General features: G+C 49.6%; 2 protein-coding genes across 5 annotated transcripts in view; one reads left to right on the plus strand and one right to left on the minus strand.

Annotated features, from left to right (window-relative positions):
- Window positions 1–6: 6 nt before the first annotated feature.
- POLR1C (RNA polymerase I and III subunit C) lies at window positions 7–3,427 on the plus strand. The gene is made up of 9 exons (XM_066547902.1): window positions 7–106; window positions 189–260; window positions 468–575; window positions 1,110–1,242; window positions 1,347–1,466; window positions 1,670–1,822; window positions 1,987–2,136; window positions 2,668–2,784; window positions 3,108–3,427. Exons 1-9 carry the CDS (start codon window positions 38–40, stop codon window positions 3,224–3,226), a joined length of 1,041 nt encoding a protein of 346 aa, XP_066403999.1. The 5' UTR covers window positions 7–37; the 3' UTR covers window positions 3,227–3,427.
- Window positions 3,428–4,507: 1,080 nt separating this feature from the next.
- XPO5 (exportin 5) overlaps window positions 4,508–14,960 on the minus strand; it is a 29,499-nt gene continuing 19,046 nt past the window's right edge. For all 4 annotated transcript variants that reach the window (XM_066546672.1, XM_066546669.1, XM_066546673.1 and 1 more), the window contains 12 exons: window positions 12,696–12,796; window positions 11,677–11,773; window positions 11,007–11,143; window positions 10,324–10,421; window positions 9,838–9,884; window positions 9,568–9,662; window positions 8,662–8,724; window positions 8,082–8,164; window positions 7,362–7,469; window positions 7,044–7,181; window positions 6,716–6,880; window positions 4,508–6,210 (listed from right to left, as the gene is read on the minus strand). In XM_066546672.1, the coding sequence (XP_066402769.1) occupies window positions 6,070–6,210; window positions 6,716–6,880; window positions 7,044–7,181; window positions 7,362–7,469; window positions 8,082–8,164; window positions 8,662–8,724; window positions 9,568–9,662; window positions 9,838–9,884; window positions 10,324–10,421; window positions 11,007–11,143; window positions 11,677–11,773; window positions 12,696–12,796 (1,273 nt within the window). In that variant the 3' untranslated portion in view covers window positions 4,508–6,069. The remainder of the gene's footprint in view (window positions 6,211–6,715; window positions 6,881–7,043; window positions 7,182–7,361; window positions 7,470–8,081; window positions 8,165–8,661; window positions 8,725–9,567; window positions 9,663–9,837; window positions 9,885–10,323; window positions 10,422–11,006; window positions 11,144–11,676; window positions 11,774–12,695; window positions 12,797–14,960) is intronic.

Here is a 14,960-nt window from a genome sequence, read left to right on the forward strand (position 1 = left end):
GCCGCGGGCAGGGCCGGGAGCGCCGCCCATCGCCCTCATGGCGGCCCGGCGGGCCACGGACGAGATGCGGGACCGCGTGGTGCTGGGCGAGTTCGGCGTCCGCAACGTGAGCGAGGCCGGCGGGGCGGGACGGGGGGCGGCCGGCGCCCGCAGCCCCTCACGGCCCCGCCTGTGCCCTGTTCTCGCAGGTCCACACCACCGACTTCCCCGGCAACTACCCCGGCTACGATGACGCCTGGGACCAGCGGCGCTTCGAGGAGGTGGGTGAGCGGCGGCGGCGGCCGGGCTGCCTGTGGGTGTGCGGGGTCGGGCCCTGCGGCCGGGGCTGCCTGTGGGTGTGCGGGGTCGGGCCCTGCGGCCGGGGCTCTCTGTGGCTGTGCGGGGACGGGCCCTGCGGCCGGGGCTCTCTGTGGCTGTGCGGGGTCGGGCCCTGCGGGCGGCTGACCCGCGGTGCGCGGCTCCCGCAGGCGTTCCGCGTGGACGTGATCCGTGAGGAAGAGGACACCCTGGAGTTCGACATGGTGGGCATCGACGCCGCCATCGCCAACGCCTTCCGCCGCATCCTGCTCGCCGAGGTACCCGTGCTCACCTGGGGGGTGCCCGCCTACGACTTGCTTGACAGGGAGCGTGGAATGTCCAGCCTTGCCAGCCCCTGAGGACAGCTGCGGGTTTTGGAATGAAGCACACGTTCATTCCGCATGTGTGCCAGGAGCGCAAAGAGAATTAGGGCTTTAGCAGCATGGGCGATACCGCCTGCTGGTCCTGGGTGCTGTTGGTGGTGGCTGCGGGTCAGCCTTTTTCACACAGCTGTGTTGCCATCCCAACAGAAGCCACATAATGCTGCCAAGTACTAAAAGGTTGAGGATGCCTCAAAGCCCTTTCTCCTGCCCTTCACCTCTTGCGATTGATTGTGTGAAAAAACGGGGATGGGAGTTTGTGTGTAGATGGGGTATAAGGGTATATTGCATAGCCTGATTTGGCAGAAATACCACTCAAAATAGTCTGCATGGCAGTTACTTGTGGGAGAGGAGAGACACTTGAGCTGGATAATCTCTTGGCATGTAGTTCAGCTATTGTCTTAGGCTGACTTGATCTCTTGTCTCCCTGAGGTGCCAACGATGGCTGTAGAGAAGGTCTTTGTGTACAACAACACATCCATTGTGCAGGATGAAATTCTGGCTCATCGGTTGGGCCTCATCCCTATCCGAGCTGACCCCCGGCTCTTTGAGTACAGAAACCAAGGTGAGAATCTTCAATAGAATAGAAATATTGAAGGTTTCTCTCCAAGTAGGAAATCAGGGTCGTGTAAACTGAGCAGAAGTGTGATTTCCTATGCTTCTTCCCAGGAGATCAAGAAGGCACTGAAATTGATACTCTGCAGTTTCAGCTGAAAATCAAATGCAAACGAAACCCTCAGGCTGCCAAGGAATCATCTGATCCCGATGAACTCTATTTCAATCATAAAGGTGAGATTGCTCCTAATAATAGGTGCTGTTTTTTCTTTTTGGTCTTGGAAGACAGGACTTGGGCTGTTTTCTCAGCCCTGTGTGCTCACAGGGAGAGTTGATTCCATTCTGCTAAACTTAATTTTTGCTATCTCCAGTCTTGTACAAGTGAGTGACCTGCTTTGAGGCAGCAGCTGGCTGATGCTTTTGGCTTCTCTTTGCAGTGTACAGTAAACACATGACATGGGTGCCCTTGGGGAATCAGACAGACCTTTTTCCAGATGCTGACTTCCGACCTGTTCACGATGACATCCTCATTGCACTGTTGCGACCCGGACAGGAAATAGATGTGCTTATGCACTGTGTCAAGGGAATAGGTGAGTCCTGGCTCCTGGGGCAGTGGGACAAGGAATGGGAGTGCTTGGGCACTGCAGTGTGATGGGGAAGGGTGGAGAACTGGCTTTTCCCCTGGAACTTTAGGCCCCAGCATCCTTGTTCCCTGAGGCCTGCTCTCATTCTTCACTCTTAACTCTTCATACAGGTAAGGATCATGCCAAGTTTTCTCCTGTGGCCACAGCCAGCTATCGACTGCTTCCTGACATTACTCTCCTGCAGCCTATTGAGGATGAGGCAGCTGAGACGTTGCAGAAGTGCTTTTCCCCTGGGGTCATTGAGATCCAGAATATCAATGGTACTTTTTTCCTGTGCTAAGTGCCTTGTTCCTTGCGAGCTTTAGTAGAGAGGATTGGAGTTTAGAGCCAAACTTAGCAGAGACAAAACCACATCATGATGTTGCCTTGCTGATCAATGGTTCATGCTCTTCTGAGCCTGGTTTTATGGATGAGTGGCTGCCATGTGCACACGTGTTGGGTGATGAACAGGGATGTCCTGAAATAAATTGGATACCTGTCCACAGAGCTCTGCAGCTGCTGACTGCAGCTTCCAGTGCTGTTCAGTTGTGACACTGGGTAGTGAGCTTGCTAGTGAGCTGGAAAAGCAGCTGAGTGTGGAGAATTCTTGTGTCCTTCCAGGGGTGCATGTAGGCTTAGTGTTTGGGTTTTCCTGACAGGTTGGAGTTTCATGTTGGGTATATGCTAATTCTTGATATTGGTGTCTCCCAGCCTTTGGTGAGGGGGTAGTGCCTGTTTGAGGTAAGCATGTGCTGTATCCATAAGGTACCCACCTGCTGCAATTTTCCCATTTTGTTTCATCTTCCCTTTAGGAAAAAAGGTGGCAAGAGTAGCCAATGCACGTCTGGACACATTCAGCAGAGAAGTTTTCCGACACGAGGGTCTGAAAAACCTCGTGCGCCTGGCAAGAGTACGGAACCATTACATCTGTAAGTGCCCCGTTTTCCACAGAGTGCTGACATGGTTTGTGAGAACAAGCAGTGACTGGCCAGCATGCGTGGCTGGCTCTGTGCCTCTTCCCACCCTCAGCATCCAAACATTCAGAATGCGATGGGTAACTGCTTGCTTTGGGAATCTGGAAATTGAATCTGTTGGTGCTTCCTGCTGGCAAAGGTAGCTGCTTCTGGCTGTGAAGATCTGGCTTGTTGCTGTGAGGTGTAAGGGAAGGTGAGGGACAGCAGCATGGAGCCAGGTGCATGGAGGCTGAGGCGGCCTCATAGCTCTGCTGACTTGTGTCTGTGTCTCTGTGCAGTTTCTGTGGAGTCGACGGGTATCTTGCCTCCAGATGTGCTGGTGAGTGAAGCCATCAAGATCCTGATGGGAAAGTGTCAGCGTTTCCTCAATGAGCTGGACTCTGTGTCTATGGAGTGACCAGGCTGTAGCTGGGAAAGCAGAAACGTGAACTGCTGTTCTGGGCTTCCTGCACTTGCCTCCAGGGGAATTCCTCTTCCATAGGTAGGAGGCTTGTTAGGAGCTTGCCAGGAGTCCAAGGACTGTCTCTGGATTTTTCTATTGGTAATGAAACGCAGTGAGAAGATGCACTGAAATAAAGGTTTGTTTTTTTAAAAGCTGTCTCCTGTGCCATTCACAATTGTGAAACCATAATACATGGAGAAGAAAGTGGCAGCGTGTCTAACGATGAGTAACAGCAGTGAGGAGGACTGATGGGCAGCATAGTAAAGCACTTCACAGCAGGTCAGTGCAGTTTAACGAGCTGCTAACAGAGCATGGCTTTTTGTGGGTGTTTCAGACCAGCTCAGGGATAGTTAATATGGCAGAGAAAAGGCTGTACTGTCAGAGGACTGGAACACCTCTCCTATGAAGAAACCGAGAGAGCTGGGATTGTTCAGCCTGGAGAACAAGAAAGCTCCAGGGAGAACCTATTCTGGCCTTTCAGTATATCAAGGGGGCATGGGGAAAGACTTTACCAGGGTCTGTACCGACAGGCTAAGGGCCAACAGTTTTGAACTTGAGAAGGTAGGCTTATATTGAACATGATATTTTTTACAATGAGGATAGAGGTAAGTTGTCACAGGTTGCCCAGAGCTGTGAATGCCCCATCCCTGGAAGTGTTTAAGGCCAGGTTAGATGGGGCATTGAGCAACATGGTTGAGTATTAAGAGTTGAAAATGTCTTGGAGTATTGGTCTGTCCCAGTTGCTGAAGTCAAAGCACACCATAGTGCTAGACCTCAGCAAGTAAGTAGAATGAAAGTTCTGTTTCCTTGGGGTAGAATTACTTAGAGTGTAAAGATCCTGTTAGGGTGAACATGCTGTAGAGAGGAGGTACACTTGGCATCCTGGCTCCAACCCCAACCTGTCCCATGCCATGCCACAGACCCAGGCATGCCTAAGGGTTTTGCTTTGACAGCACATACCCCTGAAGCTGTAAGCTGGGACCTAGAATTAAAATAAACTAGCAGTGACAAATAAATACTTTAAAAATGCAATTTCCCCCTCACCTAATTAAACTATATAGTCCAGAATGGTTCACCCCCTCCCTGACAGTGTACTAACCACCAGCAAAGGTGCCCCCTTTTTGGTAACTGGAATAAGGAATGCTGAGAAATCTCCAGGCAGGCAGTCTGGTCAGACCAGAGGCCTCAGATCTTATTGAAACAGATGAAAGAATAAAAATGAAACATGACACCATGTGTATGAAACTGGAATAGCTTTACTGACATTCAGGTGTAACACAACCAGTTCAGAGACAGCTTCGGATTTAAACATTCCTACAAAAAAGGTTTAAAATCCATTTTACAAAAACCCCTTGTGTCTAGCATGAAGTCACAGAATGTTAAAAATATCACAACACAATAAATACACCCAGCCTTTGCTAGAGCCAGGAGCCATGTTAGCTCAGAGGTTAAAAAAGTTTGAGGCTAGGAAGAAAGTGGAGGGTGCTGGTGGAACAGCAGGGGCAGGAGGGTGAGTGGATGGCCAAGGCCTGCTCTTCCTATCTGCACTCCCACACCTCCCAACACCAGCCTTTTTGTCCAGTCTGTCCATGTGGAGACATCACTTCTCCACCTACCACAGTTTATTACTTGTTCTGTCTCCTGGATGGCAAAACTGCCAGCTAGCTCTGGACAGACCCTCCTAGCTCCTGGGCTAATTCTAGGATAGATTGTGTAGTATTTGTCATGTAAGAAGAACCAGCTTTGCAGACTGGAGTGGCGTCATTAGAGTCCCACCACAATCTAAAACCCAGTTTCTGACCTGGCTCCCCCTTGTAAACTGCAGTATCAAGCCCACCCCTCCTGCCCCACCATGTAATTCTCTGGGAAGTACCAAACTGGGTAAAAACAGGGCTACTGTCACCTCCACTGCAACAGGGCAAGGAGATCCCTTTTGGATTGCAGGTACTTCAGGCATTGGTCCAGATTTTATCTACCCTGTGCTGGCCAAGTTCTAGTCTACAGGGCATGGAAAAATGAAAAAAAAAAAAATTAAGAAAAAAATATGTCCTGCTCCCCCTGAGAGATGTCCAAGAAAGGCTGGCACAAAGTAAAAGCCTTCCATTTGGCTCTGGGTAGAACAAGCTGTATGATCATATCTATACATACATATGTATATATATGACAGTGTCTGCCTCTTTCTAGAGAGCAGTTGCACCTTAGAAAGGCTGATCTCACAGGAGATCCTAGAGCACTGCTAGGCTTCCTGGCACGCAGCCCTCAGCCCAAGGCTCAGCATCCTGGAGCGAAACGGATTCAGCAGAATTGCAGTCCGCTAGGGACAAGTGCTGATAAGCATGACAGGAGTGTCCAACGTGTTCCCTACAAAGCCTGGCTACTAGCACCCAGAGGAAGATTAGATTAGGGTAGCCCCTTTTCACATGGCACACTACTCTGCCTTTTGCATTAATCCTAAACCCCAAGGGCTGAAGAGGTGGAGCAAGAGTGACCCGAGGCTACAAGATGACAGGCTTTACCCTGAAGAGGTCTATGGACTCAGCTCCCACCTTGCAGAGAAGCAGAGGTCTAAAGATGCTCATCCAATGGAGGGGAAGGAGTCACGGGAAGAGCTTAATATTGACTGGTTCAAATGCCACTGCAGGCCCCATCCCAGTGTATGGAAGAGAAGGGAACAGGACCCGTAAGGGGCTTTATTCAGACAATGCTTGTGGAGGCAGTGACAAGGAGAATCTAATGTGCTTACTATGAGGAGAGACAAATTAAAAGGTAGGGGAGGAGATGGTTGCAGCATCCCAGGCTCAGGGTTCAAAGAGTACATTGAAGCCCCCTCCATCCTCGTTTTCTAGCACATCTGTCTCCAGTGATGGCTTCACCTTTTTGAAGAGAGACGGAAGGTTTCGGATATGAACCTCCTTGCGGAACTGCTCCCCAATGGGCTTCTGCAGAGGACAGACAGGCAGGCATCAATCATTTCTGTCTTCATACCCCCACACAGCTCAGGGGCAGCTTGCTTGCACATCAGAGGCAGAGCCCAGGTTCTCAGTAATCCCTAGGCCCAGACCCTGTGCTTGCATTTTGAGGAATTTCAGGCCTGGCCTGAGGTAACCTTTAGAATACCAGCTCCCCAGCTTCTAATTCAATGTCAAAGGCTCTATCACCACCATCCTCACAGAAGTCCAATGTCCACCCAGCAGCTTCAACCAAACATTTTAACACTGTTTCCCCGGGCACCCTTGTGCAAGGTACCCATCTGCTGCCTCTCAGTGAGAGGCCATTGCTGGAGGGGCTGCTCAGGACCTCCAGGGTGAAGAGAACAAACACTAAGAACATGCTGCAACAGCCTCCTGGCTGGGAAGGGGGGTGGTTGATGAGAGGAGGCAGGCTGGCTACCCCATCACTTCTGCAGCATACAGCTGTGAAATATTCCTCCAGGATATCACCTACCCCAATGCAACCTGAGATGAGGCGCTTGAAGTGATCCTTCCGGCGCTTGTCTGCCACTTTTTGCAGTGTTGGGTTGAGAAGCTTTGAATCAAACTGCTCCAAAGAGTCCAGCTGGATGTCTGGGACCTGCTCCATCACTGCCTTCAGCTCCCCATAGCGAGGGCGCTGCATGGAGAAGTACCATTAACACAGCTCTGCCACAGTAACAGCCTGGCCCTCACTGGGGCCAGTAACTCCTCTGCCCCTACCCACTAGGCATGGGATCACTTTTCCCCATTTCCCTCACATTCCTCAACCTCTCATTTGGATGAAGAACAGAATTTCTCACCAAGGCCTCGTAGATCTGGAAAGCCAAGTGGACAAGAGCTGCCATGCAGCCATCGTGCTGCCCATGTACCTGCAAGCCCTTGAGCACACTTGTGAAAAACCAGGACACAGCATCGGGAAGGAGGTTTCCTGGAAGCACCTGGGGAAGAAGCACTGTCAGCACTGAAGCAAGATACTGGTACATAACCACCTTTCTGCAACAGCTTGCTCTTCCTGAGGGAGAAGGTGCCCAGCGGTGAAGCAGCCACACTTCTCACAACATTGAGAGCTTTCTCTTCCAACCCTGCCAGAACTAATCCCTTCTTCCTCCCAGAGGTACCTGTTTGAGCAGTGGCCAGCAAAGCTGTGTTGTGGTTCTTTGGCAGGACAAGGTGTCCTTCCAGGACAGGGATGTGTAGGCAGTGATCAGCACTGCAGTGCAAACATCCTGAAAAGGAGTCAGAGAGGAAAATCGGTCAGAGGAACTATTTTCTACTTCCAGCATTCAAACCTGATGGGAGCCAAGAAGCAATCCAGAGAATGTGCAGGAGCTTCTGAGAATCCTGCATGTTACTGTTGCTCTAGCGAAAGGTGTTCACCCAGTGTGCACCATCAGAACCATGAGGGACCAGTGTTAAGTTAACCTGCTCCCTTCATCTCCCTGGGAAAGACCCTGGAGCACTCATGGACTCCCATCAGCTGCTATTCTCAAGTCACTACAAAAGCTTCTACAAGAGCTGCTGAGGCATCCACAGCAGAGAGTACAGGAAAAAAAAAAACTGGATGAAAACTGGGCCCCAGGATGAAGGTAGAGCCAGGGAGCACCCTGAGGGCTGAATATCCAGGGCCTCTTCCCCAGAAGGGATGAAGCTCTGTAGCTGTGTGTTATAACTGGATCCCAACCCATGTGCTTTGTGGCCTCTGCAAGGCCCTTAGAAACCATACATGTTCCTAACACTCCAGCAGCCTAGATCTCTGCAGCAGTGTCTGGCTGCAGAGCAGACAAGTGTGACAAAGAGTACAGAGAAAGGATGGTGGCAGTCAGAGCACACCCTCTTACCTCTTGCTTCATCAGACACTTGCCAAGCTCGGTGAGCTCTGCGTTGGCAGGGGGAGTCACCTCCGTGGCCATCGCCTCATCATCTGCAGAGCAAAGGCTGCACTGTGAATGTGGCCTCCAAAGGACTGAGGGGGACACAGGGAGGCTGCAAGAACTAAGCTGGGAGCCAGGAGACAGCACACAGAATCAGTGTCCTGGCACAGCTTACCCAGGACATCTCTTTTCACACAAAAAGCACCCACCCTTGGTGGGGCAGGAGGGGCATGCAATTGGCTACCTTCAGCTCTTGGGAAAGTGTTCACATCCCCCTCTGCTCCTCAGCCCACTTCTCAGAACCTTAAGAACCAGCTGCTCCAATATGGCACCTGTGAACCCTGCAGCACATTCCTTTCAAGGCTAGACTGGGTTTTTCTATGGCTCCCAGGCATGCTGGGCAGGACAGAGCTGAAGGCTTCTTTCCAAGCCTATACCCCTGATGCAAAACTTCCAGCATCATCCCAGCCTCCCGCTCAAGAAACAGGAAAGGAACAGTGTTGGTGTACACCAAGGGCAGGAAAGGCAAAGGTAGGCATTTACTTACCATCTCCATCTACAGCAGCAGTAGTGTTCTGTTCAACACCTTTCTTAGAAACACAGCAAACAGCTGCAAAAACAGTTGCAGGTCAGAGGAGCAGAAAAGGGAAGATGCTACTGCAGAACATGCAGAGATTATCCTACAGACTCTGATGGGCTCACAGCTGCTTCAAGCTCCCCCAGCTCTTACAGGTAATCTGAAGAATCAGAAACCCCAGTATAAAAGCTCAATACTGCACTACCTGGAAGGCTGTAACACCCCACCCACAGTACCTCCCCACAGTGGGAGGGCTTGCTTCCTACTACTGAGAACCAGGAATGTGCAAAACCATCTGAAAGCCATAACCCAAGAAGAACACTGACTTAAAGCAAAAAGGCCAGTCAAGAAAGGAGACAGAAGATTGAGATCTGTAATCTCCATGGAATCAATTTCCCCAGCCTTCCTGTACAAAGCCACGCTGACACAAAAATTCTGTTGGAGAAGGGGAACAGAAGGAAGACTGCTTTGGGGGACAGACTCCTCCCTTACACCTGGTTAGACACATGGCAACTGCCAGCAACAAAACTGCTCTACACTTGGCTTGTCCACAAATCCATGTCCTATACAGGGTTCCAAAGCACAGAATGGGAGAACCCAATTCTCTGCAGGACTGGATTCCTACAGGAATGTTGCCAAAACCATGGAGCCCTAAAAGCTAAAAAATGGAAGAATATATCTTCTGAAGGTTTTCAATTATCTAAAACTAGGTTTTAGCAAAGATTTTGGCAGGGCTGTATCACATCTGCATTCTCATGGTTATTTTACATTCTACTGATGGTTCTAATTAAGTTTACTGCACATTAGGAATTCCTGTTATCCACTCCAGGGAAAACTTCCCAAATATCTCAGGAGACTTAATCTGATTTCACTTACTGGCAAGATCCATGACTTCTCGAGTCAGCAGCCTGACCAGCTGTTCCTCAAGCATCTCCTGAGACTCAGGGTTGTCATCTGCAGCATCATCCTCACTGAGGAGAACAGGTTTTAGTTGACAGGAGCCCATGTCTTTAAGTACCCCTCCACCCTAACACAGGGAAGGAGTCACCAGTGTGTCTTCCAGCCCTTGCTAGCAGGGCTGCCCCTGGGCAAAGGGCCACATAAAAGACCCCATTTCCCTCTTTGTACCAAGGGATAGAAGCTTACCAGAGCATGCTTCGCTGGTTGATCACCTGCCATTTCTGGGACAACCTCTGTTCAAGACAGAAGGAAAGATTAAATCTGGACACAATGCAAAGAGACCCAAGCAATATCTGCTGGCAGAAGCACAAGAGCTTTAAATGTCATTTTGAATGGCAGGAGAACTGGTACCAAATGTGCTGGAATGTGGATGAGCTGTCATGAAAATGAGAGGACATGCAAAAAAACCCCATAAACAAACCCAAAAACTATCAGGGCTGCAGGTTGAGGAGTTCATTCCACAGGTTTGAACTGACAGCATGGGATGCTGTGCAACAGCCAGGGCTCAATACACTTTAAAGGCCCCTCTAAACATCATCAAAATCATTAAGCATCAAAGCTCTGTCCTCGTCTCTGCTGGCTCTGTAGAGACAGACATTCCCACATGTTGCTGCCAGCTGCTACAGGAGTCAGGGCTGCCAAGGAACAGGCACTGAACAAGCTATTTCTTACCATGTGCAGATAGGTGAAGAGTGGTCCCAGCATGGGGCAGACAAGGGTTTCGTAGTATTCTGCAGGGCAGGAAAGTACCAAGGGCTTCACAAACACACCTGCACAGACCAGTTAAGGAAGAGATCCAACACAGCCAGCTGTGCCCAAGGCAGCCCATTCCACTGGGAGGCCAAGGGACAGGCACTTGGAAGCCCACCTTCTCACAGCCCTGAATTAACAAGTGGCTTCTCTAAACAGCAAGAACATCAGTTATTCAGCTCTTTCCCTGAGAGTTCAGCTGAGAAAGTTAAAGGTGCTTAGCCCCCACTTCCCAGATGAAATGTCCAGCCCTGGAAAACAGGTTGGGAAACCCACATGATCTCCCAGAGAAGCACATCCTAATGTCAAGCTCCTCACTATCCAAGCCTCCTTGCCCCTCAGAAGGCACTGCTCACCTCTCACAGTGCCTCCAAACAAAGAACCACACATATCCTTGGCATTTATTCTGACCCCACACACTGCTCATTCCGCTCACACATAGGTGTGCCCTCCTAGCATCACACCTCACCCACACCAGGTGTATCCCTGTTTGTTTGCCTCCTCAATCACCCTTCTCTCTCTTGGCCATACTGAAAACAATGCAGGGTTTAAATTTATGTCTTCAGAGCCTCCCAAGCTGGCCTGAGACAGTGATGGAAGGATACGGAGCATGGGCCGCAGTCTGTAATCAGGAATGTTGTTGAGGTTGTTGAAAGCAGAGCTGAGGAGCTGGGTGGCAAGACCCTCAACAGTGTAGAAATCCTGTTGCATGGAGGGGCCTGCATTTCCCAGGATGTGAAAACTTCAACAAAAAACAAGCTAGTTACTCATCTGCCAGATAACAAGTACCCTGTCTCTGATCTGCAAAGGCTACAAGTACTATCATCTTGAGACTACACAGTTGTCACATTCCTAAACAAATACTACAGAGGAATTTCAGCACAGCATCTCTTTTTCTGGGATACCTGCAGAGGGACAATGAATTAAGCATTTAAGTACTACAAGGTGCTTTCAAGTGCTGATGTACCCTGACACATAATGAGGAGTGGCAAAAGAGACAAACGAGATAAGGATATCAGGTAAGCGCTCCAATCTGACTACCTAACTGCAGAAGAGCTAAAAGCAGATCACCATTTTGAGGTACTTTTTCCAGACTGTTCCATGTCTGTGTGGCAGGTTACAACCACTGTATATATGCCACCACTGCAGCTTGTACTTGGGTATTGCAAGATACAGCTCACATCAAAGGTCTACTCTAAAGGAAGCTAGGACCCCACAACAACCTGCTGCTCTGGCTGTGCAGTGCTGCATTGTGCTGAGATGTGGTGCTCTTACCAGTTGTCATAGAGGGTACAAAAGAAGCCCTGCATCCTTTCTAAGACTGTTTTGTAAACAGGAGAGTCATAAAGCTCCAACAAAGGCTGAGGGAGACCTGTGGGAAGGAATAAGCTTCAGTTACATTGATGAGAGAGCACGGTGCACCTTCAGAGCATGATGGGCAGGCCCCAGCCAGCTTGGCAACAGCAAGGGAAGCTCTTGGCAAGAGCCAAATACGAAGTGGTACAGCAACCCTGGGGCAGAAAAATCAGAGGTCAGCCAGGTTCAGGATGGTTGCACCCAGAGCAGAGGTGTTTCCACTGAGGTTGTTGCAGCTGCCTTGTTTCTCTGAAGTAGAACTTACTTGAGCTGTCAGAACCCAGTCAGCAGCAAAGCTGACAGTTGTTGCAGCTCCTCTAATAGTTCATCTCTCCAGGTTTGTATTCTTTGCCAGGATACATGCTACTGTTGAACTATGATATTAAAAAGTTGAGAGCAGAGATCATGGCCCAGCTGCTTTATGTGCAGGGGCCACCCACTTCTGCTTGGCTGCAAAGGTTCTGTGTTCACAAGCTCAAATCTGTTTTAAGAAGGCTCCAAAGGCCTCTTTCTAATATGCTGTCTAGAAAGAAACAAATGCCAGGGCCACACTGCACAATTTGGCTCTTGCCCTCCAGGACAGGTCTCTGCAGCAGCACTCAGGGCTCCTTCTCAGCAATAATTCTGCTCAAAGGCAGACAATTACAGCACCCTCCAGCCTCTGCAGCCTGAAATGCCATGTTGCAGAGACCACCATCACCCCACAGATGGGATAAGCAGTTTGGTAGTGTACCCTACAATGCATGCAGAAGAAACCAATGTGTCTGAGACCAGTAACTTATTTATATCTTAGTTTCAGCTGGTTCAAATCATAGCTGAGCTGCAAATACTATGAAGAAGCTCCAGCCCTATTTCACTTCCACTGTTATGGACAGATCACTAACTCAAATATCTCTAAAAATCTGCCCACACATTCCTCCTGAAGAGAAACCTCTTACCTAGAATGGCATTCTTCTCCACCTCCAGCATGTCCAAGGCCTTTGCAAATGTATCCCCCAGCCTGGCCACCATCTCTGGCGTGTAGAGGCTGTTGTGAGTCCTGAAACAGAAGAGCACTTGGTTTATACTCATGTAAATCAACCCCTTTTTGCCCTTGACAGTGGAATCCTCTCCTTCAGCTTGTGGGCAGCTCTTCTGAGGCAGATGATGAGGAAGGTGAGACCACGCACATGTGCATGGGATCCCCCTTCCCCACCTGCAAAAATATTGGGAAAGCTGACCCAACAGAGACATGGAGTGACACCACCTCATGTCCTGAATCTCCTGGCTGCCCCTTCCACTTATTTCAGTTCATCCCACCCCTTGCAAGCACCTGCAGCAAAAACTCCCAGCAATTCTCCAGATGATGCTGAGAACAACTTATTAGCTTGGCCAAAGGGATCCAAGAATGTATTTTTAAAACTGACAAGACATGGATTCTGTCATCTCAAAAGGTCTTCTGCACCTAAGGCCCCTGCAGAGGGAGGGGTTGCTTCAGCTCCAAAATACACACACTGCCCCTCAGGGATGGGTCACAGCCCCCAGAATGGCAGGTGGCATTGGAGAGACTCTAGTGAGACCATCAGTCTGATGAGATGTTACTCATGGCAGGCACACCTGCCCCCTGGACAACACATCCAGCTGGGAACAGTTCCAAATCATAGCAAGTGGCCACTGTCAGCTGTCTGCAAGGGCCACCAATTCAGCCATGGGTGGCTGCTTCTTGCCATCCAGGCCAAAATGGGTCCCCTCTCTCAGCCAGGGTACTGACACTCAGAGCTGGACTTGGCAGGGGTGTCTCTCTCACCTACCTCTCTCCTTTGAGATCTCAGACCTCCACTCTGGGTGTCGGCAGCTGCACACAGCACAAATCCTGCAGCCTCCTCCAAAACTGCAATGCCATTGTACCTGCTGCTAGAGGTGATCAAGGGCAACTCAGTATCTCCCCCTCAGCAGCGTTTCCCAAAGCAGGGGGTACATGGGAATGGCTGGGGGAAGGGAGGGTGGACAGACCTCAGGATGTTCTCCAGTCTCAGCTTTCACTCATGTAGTAATTGTTGGGTTTTGGGGTTTTTTCTAAAGGTCTACGTTCATCATTCTGGCAACTGTGATGCAGTGATGTCTGCCTGCCTTTGCAGAAAGCTCCAAAACCACAACTAGCCTGTTTCTCTCTGCAAGTGTTAAATACTCCCCTGCTCACTGCACATGAGGAAGGCAAGTATGTGAACTTCATGAGAAAGAGCTATAGAAATGACTTCTTAATGACTCTCATTCTGGGCTGGATCTTATACCATGCAACAGGCCTCAAAGGGGCACAAGCTGATTCTGCTTTGCCAAGAAGGGCTAGGGAACAGCCCAGCTTCCACACTGGTTAATGCTGCCCCACTGACTCAAAAAGCTGTACATTTCTGCTTGAGGCTATCCTGAAACCTAGCCACTAAAATAATCTCTTGTATGTCTCCTGTCCACTCCATGTCAGTGTTGGCTTTGCCTCATGCTGGGCAGAAGGCCAGTGGGGCAAATGCAGGGACTGCAATTGCAAAGGTGAACCCTGAAATCACAGAGCACTAACTCCAGCAGGACAGGTCAGACAGCCATATCCTGGAGGTCATGGTCCTTAGTTGTTTCAGAGTCCTTGGAGCGTTTTCTTAAGTTGGAGAGTTGGGAGGCAGATGTCCACTTACAGGGCAAGCTCTCTTAATACTTTAGCAAGTTCCCAGTAGGATTGGAGAGAAAATGGCCAACCACCCACTCCCTATGGGAGTTAAAAAGGCATCCAACAGCCCTCATGTATGATGATGTAGCCCCTAGGCATGTTCCAGCTGAGACTTATCAGCACTCCTGGGCACCCCACACACAGGAAAACAAACTAATTTCAAGAGACATTTATGCTTTAAAAAAGACAAGCAAAGGATATGGCAGGACTTGGGGAATTTTCAGTGATGGTGTCACAGCTCTGCTAGAAAGAGTATCTGATGCCTGGAGAGAACAGCTTGTAAACCAGAAGATGAGTCCTTTAGGACAGTCCATGATTGAAGAATCTTTTTCCAAAGTTGTCTACAATGAAAATGCCTACAGCATCCATGTCTACCCAAGAATTCTTTTACCAGCATTAATGCTTTAGTAAAGTCAGCATTTCATCATCAGGAGTTCCAAAAAAGCCTTTGTCTAAGTAAAGCATTTGCTGAGCCTGAGCACCTAATTTGCAACAAAACATGAGCAAA

The sequence above is a fragment of the Molothrus aeneus genome, chromosome 3, assembly GCF_037042795.1.
Source record: "Molothrus aeneus isolate 106 chromosome 3, BPBGC_Maene_1.0, whole genome shotgun sequence".
Classification (NCBI taxonomy): Eukaryota; Metazoa; Chordata; class Aves; order Passeriformes; family Icteridae; genus Molothrus; species Molothrus aeneus.

Coding starts and splice junctions, on each gene's coding strand:
- POLR1C (XM_066547902.1), top strand. CDS start 38: ATGGCGGCCCGGCGGGCCACGGACGAGATGCGGGACCGCGTGGTGCTG. Junction 1,243..1,346: donor CTTTGAGTACAGAAACCAAG/GTGAGAATCTTC, acceptor GCTTCTTCCCAG/GAGATCAAGAAGGCACTGAA. Junction 1,823..1,986: donor GCACTGTGTCAAGGGAATAG/GTGAGTCCTGGC, acceptor CTCTTCATACAG/GTAAGGATCATGCCAAGTTT.